Source organism: Zalophus californianus, chromosome 1, assembly GCF_009762305.2.
Source record: "Zalophus californianus isolate mZalCal1 chromosome 1, mZalCal1.pri.v2, whole genome shotgun sequence".
In the NCBI taxonomy this organism is placed as follows: domain Eukaryota; kingdom Metazoa; phylum Chordata; class Mammalia; order Carnivora; family Otariidae; genus Zalophus; species Zalophus californianus.
The window spans coordinates 65,998,808-66,013,712 of record NC_045595.1 but is presented as its reverse complement, the minus strand read 5'-3'; the positions used below and the strand labels follow the sequence as shown (position 1 = coordinate 66,013,712).

The 14,905-nt window shown below is 35.7% G+C and overlaps 1 protein-coding gene across 9 annotated transcripts in view; it reads right to left on the bottom strand.

Annotated features, from left to right (window-relative positions):
• Positions 1-14,905, bottom strand: part of GOLGA4 (golgin A4) — a 121,055-nt gene that overhangs the window by 49,436 nt on the left and 56,714 nt on the right. For 8 of the 9 annotated variants that reach the window (XM_027587142.2, XM_027587143.2, XM_027587151.2 and 5 more), the window contains 3 exons: positions 14,742-14,825; positions 12,455-12,602; positions 1,434-1,612 (listed from right to left, as the gene is read on the bottom strand). In XM_027587142.2, the coding sequence (XP_027442943.1) occupies positions 1,434-1,612; positions 12,455-12,602; positions 14,742-14,825 (411 nt within the window). The remainder of the gene's footprint in view (positions 1-1,433; positions 1,613-12,454; positions 12,603-14,741; positions 14,826-14,905) is intronic. The other variant, XM_027587144.2, reaches the window with a different exon arrangement.

Sequence of the window (14,905 nt, the reverse complement as noted above, 5' to 3'; positions counted from 1 at the left end):
GAGAATATATTTTTAAATCAGAACAAAAATCCAGACAGCATTTAAGAAAAAGAAAAAAATCTCTGCATGCCCTCTCCCAAAATAAACCAATCCCAAAGCTAAAACAAATCATAAACAAAGTCAATTTAAAAAAGACAGGGGAGCCTAGGTGGCTCAGTTGGTTAAGCGTCCGAGTGTCTTGGTCCGAGTATCTTGGTTTCAGTTCAGGTCATGATCTCTGGGCTCCATGCTGGGCATGGAGCCTGCTTAAGATTCTCTCTCTCCCTCCCCCCTCTGCCCCTCCCCACTTGTGTGTGTGCTCTTTCTCTCTCTCAAAAAAAAAAAAAAGAAGAAGATTATTTGGACAAATGCATTATATATCCAAAGAAATAATTCCTACTCTAAGTGTAAAACATCTACAAATCAGTAAGACCAACTGTCCAACAGGAAAACAAGTTAAAGATCTGACCAACCAACTCAAAAAGAAAAACTGCCAATTCCTTTAAAACATATAAAAATATGTTTATCCTATTGGTAAAAAGATAAGCACATTAAAACTATAACGTCAGGGTGCCTGGGTGGCTCAGTCACTTAAGTGTCCGTCTCTTGATTTCAGATGAGGTCATGATCTCAGGGTCGAGGGATTGAGTCCCACATTAGGCTCCACAATCAGCGTGGAGTCTGCTTGTCCCTCTCCCTCTGCTCCTCCCCTGCTCACTCGCTCTCTTTCTCTCAAATAAATAAAATCTTTAAAAAAACCTACAATGTCATTTTTTTAAACTGATAAGCCTGAAAAGATTAAAAAAAGCTAGGTAACACCATCCTTATGAGGTAACACCTTGCTTGTGAGTGTATAAAGTGTCCTCCACAGAGCGTGTAGCAGCTATACAGTAATTAAAAATACATAATCTTTGCCTAATATTCCACTTCTAGGAATCTATCCTAAAAAAACATACAGGTGAACAAATATAAGGATATTCACCATTTGCAACAGCAAAAAATTAAAACCTAAATATCCATCAGATTTATTAAATTATGAAACATTCATACAGTGAAATCCTGAGCTGTCTTCAAAACAGCTGCATTTAAAAAAAAAAACACACACAAATGTGGCACCATTACCAATTGTCAATGATGAGGAACATATTAAGCAGAAAAGCAAAACACAGAGCAGTATATATAACATGCCATCCTTTGTGTGAAAATTTTAAAGAGAGGATTAAAAAACATAAAAGAGAAATTATATGCAGAGACTATCTCTGGGAAGTATATCCAAAAAGATATAAATTCTTTTCTCTATCAAAGTGATTTTTTTTTCCTATATCCTGAACTCATGAAATGGTCAAGGTCTAAAACATAAATTAACTCTTCTTTACAATCAAAAATTGTAGGAAAAGCATATGACTTATGTTTCAAAATTGTTGTAGCCTGTTATAATCTAGAACTATTCTTACTTTCGTCACATCAACAGCCTCCTGTTTCACCCGACTTAATTCCAGCTGAAGACTGGTACGTTCTTCCTCCCTTGTTTTTTCAATAGCTTTTATTTGTTCATCCATCTCTGCCTTCATTTTTCTCCGTGATTCTTCTGCTTTTTGGGCTGTACTCAAGGCTTTTTCAAGTTCCTCAAAAGCTACAATGAAAACAGGAGAAAACAAGTATCTCAAGAAATACTATCATTGAGCTAAAGTAGTAATTTAATTTAATTCAGTTTATGGGAACTAAGGGCAGCAGTAGCAAGACAGGTTAAAATAGTCATTTTGTTTTAAGCCAAGAGATAGTTCCGAGCCGTTCAACAAAGCCACAAGAAGTGTCCAGTTACTGAAACCAATTTGTCCTTGAGTTCTGGATTCAGATCTTAAGACTGCTTATATGAACTGTTCAGGAGTCTGGAAAAAAATTAAATTACTAATGGCTCCCCCCGCTCTCTACCCACAAATAACAAATTCAAAGAAATGAAGACTTGTTCCTACTTCTGTATGATATAATTTCAACTGCTTTTTTGTTTGCTATGGAGTTCTTATCAATAATTAGGTAATATTATTATGCACTCACTAGGACATTTTTAAGAACAGAAAAATTATTCTTTGACTAATTCTATTTTTAAAAACCTCTTAACCATATAATACATAAAGAGCAGAGTTTTTTGGTTTTTGTTTTACCATTTACTAGCTGAATCACATATTTAAACAATGTATTCTGAAATGAAACCTACTATTTGTGTAAGTTTCAAACCAGGGCTGTTAACTAGAAAGAAATCTTTACCTGATTCAACAGTATATAGAAAGGCATAACCAGCAGGGAGTTCTTTGTGAGATAAGAATTCAGGCCCTACAAAAACAATCATCGGGGGTACAGTAGTATGATCTTTAAGAAGGCCAAATAGCTCACCCAGCTTCCAACAAAATCAGACGGGTTGGATACAACAGCTGGAACTCAGCACTGAAAATATGCATCTGTGTGTGTTTGTGTATATTTGTGTGTATATGCATCTGTGTGTGTCTATGTATGCATGTGTGCACTGTACACACTCTCTTTCTCTCCACTAGCATAGCGATACACTGTCAAAATCCTACTGCTACTATCATCCTAGATTATTTTCTTTAGTCCTCACAGAAGACACCAGACTTCCCTTTACCATAGAGATGGACTATAAACAAAACATAAATTTTCAAGATGGGTTTTAAATCCGATCAAGAAACATATGTCCAGGGGAGAGACAGTTCATTAATATACATAGTATTTTCACCCTCAGTGGTATAAGAAAGGTACAACTTCAACCTATGGCATCTCAAAAAGTAGAGCCCTTTTACTAACCACAACTTGGCTTAACAGATGGTGGATTGGGCACAGGAATTTCATACGTGAAGACAAATATCTGTTCTATAGCATATTCTTAATGGTAAATTGCATTAGTACAGAAAAAGACAAAAGAAAGGCTGAATTCTGGTAACAATTGCGAAACACAACTTACTCTGCTCAACATTTAAAAAAATAACTCTCTAGCAAACATTTTCTTTGATATGAAAACAAAACCTGTCCAATTTATTCCTTTTATATGTCCAAAAGATAAAACTGATGCTCAAATAAGGTCTAAATTACAAAGGAATATTAATTAGCTGAAATCATTTTTAAAGACTCCTGATCTAACTTTACTGGTATTTGCCTGTAAAGACCAAGATTCTCAGACATAATTAGGTTGGAAAATAAAATATTTAAAGAAAACTGTTGTTTTGTTTTTGTTTTATCTGGATATTCTTTTACTATAAATTTTAGTGTCAAGCATAAAGAAATATCTCTTGCTACTAACAAGAAATTAGTTTCCTAATTTCTTAAAAACCAGTTTCCTAATTTCCTAGAAATAAGTCAAGTGATCAATTATAGGAGAAAATTCTATAACAAGGTGCTTACTGCTCAGTTTGTGCTGAAGGTTTAAATCTGGGAAATAGAAAAATGGGAAAAGAAATGACAATTCTTTTTAATGGCTGGATGTCACCATCGTCTTTTCATTACTGTTATTATTCAGTATGTCAAACTGTATCTTAGGACTTTTAAGCACTTTACAGAAATTTCCTAAATTAGGCTCTGGAAAACCTGAAGGTAGTTTTGATACTCTTCCAACAAAATTGAGTTTTAAGCGAAAAACTTTTCTTGATTAAGCAAAATAAAACAACTGTATACAGGCAATACCAAGTGACTTTTCCTCATTTTCATTCTTAAAATTCCACAATCCAATACAGGATAAAAATAGATGCAGTGCTCTCACTTTTTGAAATAACAAAAATCTATGTCACAAAGTTCCTACTGAGAAATAATTTTCTAATAATTAAGTTTCCTAGCCACACTCAGTAAATTTTAGAATACTCTCCTATATTATATTCTAATTTTAGTGTTTTGTCCACTAAATCATTTTCCTAAGTCACTTGATTATCCATCATACAATGATTAAAGTAGGATAAATCTGGTTCCATTCATCTAAATTTAATCCTCTCTCCCACTTTCTGCTACCACGTCAGAGAACCACATAATTTTATACCTAGAAAGAAATCTTTTAATTCAACATTCTCATTCAAATGCAAGAAGTGAGGCATCCAACTTTTCCCTCAGATGATAAATCAACTTGAATATATTAGCTTGATGCCAGAACTTTAAAATAATATTTAAGGAACACTCTTTATCTTGCATTATTTTTTAAAAACTCTAAGAATGCTGACATTGATCCAGCTCAATTGGGCAATAATGTATCTTACTAAACCAGAATTTCTGAATTGATCAGTTGCCGATGGCTTCTAACTCTCAACAAAATATAGCATGTTATACCTCTGACAGACACAGAAAACCTCCACTGCGTTCCATCTCCACCTTGCTTTCCGGAAATGTTAAGTATCCGGCGGGGGGGGGTGGGGGGTGGTATTAAAACACATTACATATATTGACATACAGAAAACATATTTCAAACTCATTCTGGATTCCACACTGTACCACAAATGAAGCCACTTTCTTACAGGAAGTCTGCCTCCAACAATGAGTCCCATTTCAATGTTGAAGGAGAATATACTAAGAGTTTACTTACTAACTAGAAATGTCTCACCCTCTGATCTTACAACCATCAGATAGAAGAAAAGTGGTACCCATAGCTTGTAATGCTCTAAAGATAAATTTCCCACACTTTCCAAAATGAAACTATTCTAGGATTTTAATGTGAGTAAAGAAGTATGTTGTGAATGTCTACACAATTTATTTTCCAATTACCAACAAAGGATAAGTGAGTGGGGAGAAAGAAAGCGTGCATCAGCCACAGCTGACAAGTCCTCTGCCAACATGCAAGAGAGCACAGGAAAACTACAGTCACAACACACGACAACAGGAAGGCTAAGCACGAACTGCTGCCAAATCTTGCAAGAACACACTGTGTTCTTCCAAAGCAAAATTCAATGTATCTCAGGCACTTTTTATTAAAAAAAAAAACAAAAAAAAACAAAAACAACTTTGAAAATATTTCTAGGCAAAAATTTAATAAACCTTAAGAATGGTCCTCTGTCAAAAGTAAAATGCAGGGGAGGCCTTTTATTGCTTTCCACTTCAGACAAGGTTCACTCACATCCATGGGGATTATAAAAATGGATAAATGCTCACTAGAATTAAATGGGAAAGGTTGGCAATCTACAGCTCAATAATCCAACCATTCATTCAACAAACATTGATTGGATGTTGCCATCTGCCAAGCATAAGCGAGGCACTGGGTGACATGAAGACAAATTTTCCAAATTTTCCAGCAGTTGACGAAGTTAAAGGCAAGGGGAACAAAACTTAGGTAAAACTAGGAAGAATGTGATGTTTGCTTTTGCCACTTCACCACCTTTGCCTCTCCTCATCCTCAACATCCTTACCCATCGCAATAACAAATGCCAGAATTCTGAGATCCAGGGAGCATTACTGTTTTGTTGCACTATCCCAGAGTACACTTTACTATAAGGATAATAAGACCCATTTTTACTCCCTCTACAGGGAATAAACATAGATGCAGAAGTGCAGAAAGGCTGCCAACCTGCAGATTAACTGTTGATCCTAAGAAGCTGATTAATGACATAAGAATGAGTAAGTAAGCCAGTGCCCGTGTTTTCATCCCAGCAAAAAAAACTGCTAAAGTTCATGTTATTAAACTAAAAAAAAAACACAGGTAGTACTACAAAATGAATGAAATGCAAATTAGCAGAGAAAGGAATAAAATGAATTTTATCAGAATTCCCACCCATCATCAAGGCTCTTTTGTGAATAAAAGCAAAAGTCTAGAGCAGCAGTTTTCAAAGTGTGGTCCAAAGATCCTTGGGTCCTGAGGCCCTTTCAGCGGGTCTATGAGGGCCTCTTTTTTCCAAATACATATCTGCCTAAGGGCAGATTTTCCTTATATATTTCAACCAAAATAACATATCACAACAGAATACAGAAATAGGCATGAAAATCCACTATTTTCTATTAAGCCAAACAATGAGATAAGCAAAAATGTAAAACAAGACCGCTCTTTATACTAAATTTTGTTTTGGAAAATATAGGTAATTTTTATAAAAATGTTTAGATTAATATGTAACAGGTTTATAGTTATTTTTAAAAGAGCTAAAAACTTTATTCATTTCTTAGTTTTAATTTCTAATAGAGTAAATATCACTAAATGTAACCCATATAAACAAAAGCTCTTTGGAATCCTCAGTAACTTTTAACAGTGTAAAGAGGTCCTTGAGATCAAGAAGTTTGAAAACCGCTTGTCTAGAGTTTACAAAAATGAAAATAATACTACCACCCAGTGGCACAAACCAGATAGTGCAATACTTGTATATAAATTGGGGTCTTCGGAAATTTAGTATCACATTTGCAATGGAAATCTACTTTTTAAGCCACTTTCTGAAATACACAACAAGATTCACTCTACAGATTGACCAGGCTTTGACTTCTAAAAATTTCACAGATCTATCCAAATTTTCATGTACTCCTTACATTAACCATGCAAATTTATCTATTAAATACCTTGAAAACAATAGGCTAATCTTGAAAGGTATCAGGCTAAAGCTAAGTAAATTTAATTAAATTGAAAATATGATTCTGATAGTCAATGACACTGTAAGAGCGCTGTATGGTGACAGATGGGAGCTACACTTGCGCTGAGCACAGCATAACGTATAGTCTTATCCAATCATGTTGTACACCTGAAACTAATGTGATATTGCGTGTCAACTTCACTCAAAAAAAGAAAGAAAAAAAGAAAATGTGATTCTGTAGCAAAGAAATGGGTTCCTGATGCTTTCCAGTAACACTGACACTGCCAGGGACATGAGCACAGGATGACAATGATTGTGTATGTACGTAGAAACATATCAAGTACCTGCAAATATATGGCTATTAAATAAACCACGTATAATGAATGAAAATCTAATTCCATTTAAAATAAGAAATTTTTCCATCAGGTATACATTTAGTGCCAAAATATGTACATATTACTTACCTAACATGACAGACATAAATTCTACTTTGATTCAAACTTTTTTGCCTGAGAAACATGGAATTTTCTTTATAAAGCTTACTCTAAGTACCCATGATAAGAAAAAAATTGCCCTTACCCCAGTCCTGTTCATACAAGGCTTGGGAAAGGCACCATGATTCACTTATTGGCATGTGTGGATGCACAAAAATAAGATGTTTTGTGAGACTTAAGACTCCAAGAAAACTCTGTTACATAAATTATCAGCAACTAACAAACCACTTAAATACACATCTGATTTTTATTATATAAATATGCATAAATCTTACATATTACTTAAACACATAAACTCTACTTAAGAGGGCCCTTCAAATGTCAAATAAACATATTCCACTGTATGTCTTTGATATATCAGGCCTACACTATACAAATAAATAAGAAACTTATTTCCTGCACAAACAGCATGGCAATAAAAAAGCAAAGAATGTTATGAGTTAATCTAAGTTTTTAAATGCAGCCAATCATAGAAAACACGTGACTTAGGCAAAGACAGGGTAAATGAAAAGGAAACAGGATTTACAAAAGATACTCTGGAAAGCACTCTGGAAACTTTCCTAATCCAAGTAGAATATTTTATTCACTTTGCATAAATTGTAGGCAAGAACATTTTATGGGGGGCAAAGGACTTAACACTGTGACATGGGTTTTTTCTAATAGCTATATTTAAATACCTAAAACTAACTTACAAAAAAGACTAGAAGTCTGTGGGCAAGAATTTATCCTGAGAAAAAACTCAAATATGGAATAAGCTGTATCACAGTATTGTTATAGTTATTATTCATAATAGCAAAAATATAAAATTATCTAGATGATGATCAAGAGGAAAATGGTTAAGTGATGTACATGCATTCTGACACAGCCATTAAAATATGTTAGTACTTTAGCAACATGTAAAAGTACTCAAAATAATGCTAAATGGAAAAAAAAAGGAGCATACAAAACTATATGTACAATAGGATTACAATAATATAAAAATAAGGATTGGAGGAAAAACTAAATGGAAGTGTATTGAAACAACAGTGATGTGCTTTCATCTTCTCTCTGTTCCAATGTTTTTGCAATACATTGTATTAATAACTAGCCAGCTACCTCTACCTCCTACCCCACTTAAAACATACACATGCACACACAAAGAACAGCCAAAACCTAGGGCAAAATTTAGCAGCATTAACATTCTGCACTGTTGCACTGAACACTCTGTGTTGCACTGAAGAGATAATATTCTAGACTATTAATAATAATCCCTAGCATCTAAAATATAGCATTATCCACTAAAGCTGAATCACCAGACTTCTCTAAGTTTAAAGTCTGGTTACTTGAAGATGTGGCCATCTGTTCTTAAGTGACACCTAGAAAGGAAAACTATCAACAATGGTAGTAAAATGCTTCTAACAAATATATTTGGTTTTGGTTTTCTTTATCCACTAAAATAAATAATTTTAACAAAACAAGAATGCTATAGTGTCGTGCTTCAAAAACCATGCCCAACAGTTCTCTAGAGAGTAAATAAGTCTACATGTTGGTACAGTGTATGTTGTAAAGTGGGCATGTCACCATATTTCACATAGTTTCCATCTTTTAGGGCAGAACTGTTCTTTTTAAAATCAGAGACATTTAGATTTCTGTGTCCTCCAACATATGGGAGGCATCACAATTCTCGTTTAAAAAAACTATGAGAACCAGCGCAATAGACTGTTTTCCAAGAAAAGTGGTGGGAAGTAGTGGGAAATGTGTTTGAGCTGATTTTTACCGCCAGAATAGGTGAGCCAAAAAAACGGGTTGTCTACTGAGAGCCACACGTCAATAATTACTAGATATATCAGGGTTAAATTTTTACAGTTGAAAATTAATTAGGAGAGTTTATATTCTTTTATAATCGTTTTATGTAGACAAATTTACTTTTAAAAATCCTTAACAACCATAAGCTTTAATGATATTAATGCTGTCAATGCTTCTTTCTCATGGCCAGCTCTTACATGTTTAGTCTTTGAATTTTAAATTCAAGAAAGAGAAAGACAAATATTTCATAGAGGAATAGAATTCTCCAAGAGCCAGATTATGTTCACAGACTACAGAAACTCTACTTCCTTTAAATAAAAAGACCTTTTCCTACTTTGAGCACTAAATTGGAATTTTTCTGTCAACTGGCATACGCATTTTATATTTGAATTAAACATTTTATATTTTAAGAGTTCTGTTTAGACTTAACTACAATCATTAGATGAAATGCAGTTGTGCAAGACCAGTTTTCATTATAGATCATTATAGATTTAAAAGGCAGTATCTTCATTGTAGAATGAGTCTGTTACAACTTTCTGTTACAGTCCAATAATTAGGACTACAAACATAATTCTTAAAATATCTATAAAGGCACGTACAACCGTGTGATCCGAAGACTTTCCAAAGTTAGTCTTTACTAAATAACTAAATCATAATTCTCTTTAAGTATTTATTAATTTTTGATATTTTTATGGTACTATTAACAGGAAAGTTTCCCAACCTACAAGCTTTGAAATATTTACAAAAATATGGTTTTATGAAAATACCATTTAAAGACAAAATACAATCATGTTCTGGAGAAGCAAGAGAAGGAAGGCTGTACTAACTAATGAAATGACTAAAATGGGAGCCTGGGAGCCTACGTGTGAATTAACTGTATTCTGTCTACCTTTTTGTCACTCACCTCTTTCAACTTGATATTGGGTCACGGATTTCTACCTCCTCACAAACTACACTCCAATTTTAAAGAAAATTTAATCCCCTAACCAACATTATTTTCTCGTGACTGGCTACATTAGTCAACAAAAGCAGCCCTAAAAATGGAACAGCTTGATATGAGAAGCTGAGACCATGCATTAGGTTTCTTATTCCCTGAAAGCAAACCTGTTTAACAATGCCTCACACCTCTCAAACTGCTTCAGGTAATTCCTCAGAGATTATATTCTGAGAGTTGCTGTCAATTAATGCTCTCTGGAGAGAAATTTTCTTGGGTTTACTGGGAACAAATTCATTAACTAAATTCCCCAACCACTTATTAATAAAACAACTACAAAGAGATTTTATGAGCACATTTGGTATCAACCAACTAGCTCTCTTATCCAGACCCATTTCCCATCTTAAACCTTACAATCTGGTTTCTAAAATCATTTCTCAAACTGCACCCAGGGAATCAAATCCTCACCAAAATCGAAGACTTTTTTTTTTAAAAGATTTTATTTATTCATTTGAGAGAGAATGAGATAGAGAGAGCATGAGAGGGGGGAGGGTCAGAGGGAAAAGCAGACTCCCCGCTGAGCAGGGAGCCCAGCCCGATACAGGACTCCAATCCCGGGACTCCAGGATCACGACCTGAGCCGAAGGCAGTCCACCTAACCAACTGAGCCACCCAGGTGCCCTCGAAGACCTTTTTTAAAGTCTTCAACCTACCTCTCCCACTTCTGGAAATGCCTCTTATATTCCCCCCAAAGCATAACTACCCACAATTCCTCTGACTTCTTGGGTAACTTTTTTCCCCCTCATTTATTTCTCTCTGCCAAACTCAAGATCTCTATGGTTAAGAGCACAGACTCTGGACTCAAAATGCTCAGACTGAAGTCCTGACTATACACTTACTCTCTGTGCATGAACATAGGCAAGCTACTTAACTTCCACATTCTTGGGTTCTCCTATTTGTAATAACAGTCCCTATTTCAAAGAAACTGAGAGGATTAAATACAAGCACACACACAAGTGAATACAAGTAAAGCATTTATAACAGAGCCTTGCATAAAAAAGCTAACTAAATGCTGGCTCTTAGTGGCCTTGGCAACGAGGCACGTGCACGCTCATAGGTACTAGCAGCTGCTACCGCTACCTCTATAAGACTTAATCTTCTGGAGAAATCAGCCGCTCCCTCGGATTTAATCAAAGCCTTCCACCTTAGGCTACTGACTCCTTTAAAAAGCTCTAGTTTCTTTTCCACATTCTTAGAAGACAATTTAATTCGGAAAGCTCATGATTGACCAAATTCAAAGTATCTAAGCAAACTCATCACTCCACTCCATTCCTCAACTTCCCCATTTAGATTTCCTGTTCTGACTTCTCACTATTCATTCAATCTCCTAAACTTAAAACCTTGGAGTCATCTTAGACTTCTACTATTCTGCCCCTGCAAGTTGATCAGACACCAAGTTCTACAGATGCACTCTTCCTCTCTTTCCTAGATTCATGCCAGCCAAGGTGGCCAGAGCGCCCAATCCCTCACACCCAGATTTCTGCCTTTGCTTGTAGGTCTGACTTCCCACTTCATTTTTTTTCTACGTAAAACACTAGCTTCCATCACAGTATGCTTTCTTATTACTGGTTTCCTGTTGCCTTGTACACCAAAATCTAAGCTCAACGATTCACCTTTTAAGATTTTAACAGTTCTTTCAGATCCAACTTTATTTCCCACTTGAACAAGAACTGTTTGCAGCTGATTAATACATCCACTCTAGTCATTCGGCCTGCAATGCCCTTGTAAGTAATTGGAATGTATGCTGCCCCCACCTCTCTGCTTAGGCCCATTCTATTCATTCCTCCAGAGGCCCAACTCAAAACTCACACCCTAGGGGCACCTGGGTGGCTCAGTATTTAAGCGTCTGCCTTCAGCTCAGGTCATGATCCCAGGGTCCTGGGATTGAGCCCCACATCGGGCTCCCTGTTCAGCAGGAAGCCTGCTTCTCCCTCCCACTCCCCCTGTTTGTGTTCCCTCTCTGGCTGTCTCTCTGTCAAATAAATAAATAAAATTTAAAACAAAAACAAAAACAAAAACACCTCACACCCCCACTAACCTGAAATGCTCCTTCACTCTGCTCTCTCCTCTCTTTCCCAGCATTACTCAGTATCGTACCTTGTAGAACACTATGCTGGTCTCCACACTTTCACAGCCTAGCATTTTATTATGTCAAAACATAATTCCGTTATGTTAAAAGGCTTATCTTATACTTTATCTTATATTTTTTGTTTACCCTTTTGTTTACTCTAGAGCATCTATCTACAAGGTAGCATTTATTTAATATATACTATGCTGTGCCTACTTGGGGAGTTCCAAAAGTGTAAACCTGAATTTTGATACTCCAAGGCAGTAGTCAGCAAACATTTTTGTAAAGGGCCAAATGGTAAATATTTTTGGCTTTGCAGGCTACGTATGGTCTCTGTCACATATTCTTCTTTTTTTCAACTACATAAAAATGTAAAAAGCATGCTAAGCTTGAGAGTCCTATAAATGGGCCGTGCATGGGCTGGATTTCACCCACAGGCCATGGTTTACTAGCCCCTGCCCCCTCTAAGGAACAGTTCAGTATCTTATACAAAATCTCTGTATCTGTATCAATTTTAACTAATTCTTCTAAATGTTGGTTGGTCAGCACTTTACATGACTTTCAAGTTCTAACATACAACAAATAATCCCTGAGTTCTTACCAGCTCTTTCAGACTTTTCTTTCTGTTCCCGTAACTCCTCTCCCTGGGTAGTCATCTGTTTGATGCGACTACGGAGTTGAGCAATTTCTTCTTCTTTCATTTCCAAGGTTTCATGCATCTGACGTTTTGTCTCTGCTATTACCATTCCCTAAACAGAAGTGCAGACACTGAAGTGTTTACATAACAAAACTGTATCATCAATAGCAAACTTACTTAAAAGGCAGAAAACATAGTATTTCTTACTAAGTACAGCATAAGAATTATTTTAGTATTTCACAAACTGAAGTCTGTGTTCTGCACTCTATACTACACTACACAGTATCACAACTCTGGTTACCTGGCAGATGAGGATTATTTGTTAATATAAAAAATTATTTTAATAGTAAGTTTAGTCTTTTGAGTATTAAAAACACATTTTAATTAAAAGTGTTACTTTATAATCTTTCTATAAATGTTTGCTATAATTTTCCCTATCTTAGTGAACAGTTTATAATGAACAAAATATAGCCTTCTGTACTTGGCTCAGGGCCACCATGAACTATGTTACTGATCTCTGCTGGAACATGTGGAGAGCCTCAGAGGCTACTGAGGGTAGACGGTTACGCTGCCACAAAGATGGGCCAAGCCTGTGGTACAGATCTACCTGCTTTTTCTTGTTTCTCTTGTGACAGTCTCTGGTCCCACCGCCATTCCTCACTACTGTCAGGGAGGTACCCCCACTCCTCCAATTTGCTAACTGCTACTGTCTGCAAATTGTCTGCTAACTGCTACTGCTTCCCACCCTGGATAATCTACACATAAAATGAAGGTCACTAGGGGGAAAATATTATATCCTGAATCAGTCATTTGTGACTAACAAAAAACAGGGTGATTCAACTTGTCTCTTGAAAAATAAGATTTTTGTGACAGCTATTTTATGGTCTTAAGAAGATTATTACTTTACTTGCAGGGTTTGTCAAACCTTGGCTTAGGGTTTGACTCTTCCAGATGGCTCATATTAATGGACAGATAAAAACCAGGTAAGTGGGGATTACACAAAATTTCAAAACAAGATCGCTGGGCTTCAGTTTCTTCAAAAACCAAATCACAATGGAGAAAAAGAGACACGGAGAGACAGAGGCAATGGAACCTATAGATTAAAAGAAGTCTTAAGAGTCATATCAACCAATTACAGTGAAAGAAACTTACTTAGATCGTGATCCATAAAAATGGAAAAAAGGTATGAGACAAAAGGCAAATCTGAAACTGATTAGTTGATGGTATTAAGGACTTATTAAATTTTTGGATGTGATCATGATAATGTAGTTACATTTTTATAAAAATAAAGAGTCCTTTATTTTAAAACTACATCAAAATACTTATGTAAGAAATTATGAGATTTCTTGAATTTGCTCGACAAGAAAATAAATTCTGGGTTGAGGATAGATAATAAAGGCTGGGCATGTACAGATAAAACAACATTAGCCTTGAGATATTAACTGTTGAAGCTGGGTGGTGGGTTCACTTTTTTTAAGCGGGCCTTCATGAAGTGTGCGGAGTAGAATCTAACAAAACGACATCATAGAATGCAAAGACTGCTAATACGTTTCAAAAAGCAGAACAGCCCTGACATGTTCTTAATTGCATGGCCACTTAAAATACTGTAGCGGTAAAGTGGCATACTGAAGAAAACGCTGGACAATGCGAACCAACTGGGAGCTGCTTTAGAAAAAGAACCCAAAAACCTGGGGCTGAAAGACTTAGCGCAAAAGCGTCTGCCCATGAATTTTCAGTTGCCTCTGCTGCCATCACCACAGCTGCTGTTCTACCGCTACACTGCCAATCTCACCTGAAAGGAGTCCCAAAATTCACCTGCAGAAACTTCTGTTTACACTAATATATATACTACCACTTCTTCACTTTAGACAGTGTATCTGAGAGATTCTTCTGTTTCCGCTGAAGACAATATGTAATATCATTCACATTTAGTAATGCCTTAACTATAAAAAATTCAACTTTTCTCTGAAAAGTAGGTAGGTACTGTAAACAGATTTCTTTTGCAATAGCTATTCTAATCTCTGAATCAAAATGCTGACTGGGATCAAAAAATCACAGAGAATCAGCTTCACGTGATACACAACTAATGCTAACTGTTACTTAAATTTCAAACTTACAACAAAAAGATTTTTCATGGAAGCAAGCTACAAATAACTTTGGAAAGCATAAGCCTGAATGCTTCTAACTGCTTCCAAAAGGGAATGCTGGGGCCCCCTGACAAATTTTAGTATCGTAAGGTTTATTGGTTTACCTTATCTTGTTCAAGCTGTTCAATTAAGTTCTTTGCATCACGCAACTGAGTGATAAGTTTAGTCTTCTCAGCCATATGAAGCTCCTAAAAAAATTTTAAAAATTCATTTCCAACTCTAATAACGCTTCTCCTCGTATGAGAACTCTAAACATTTTATCGAATTT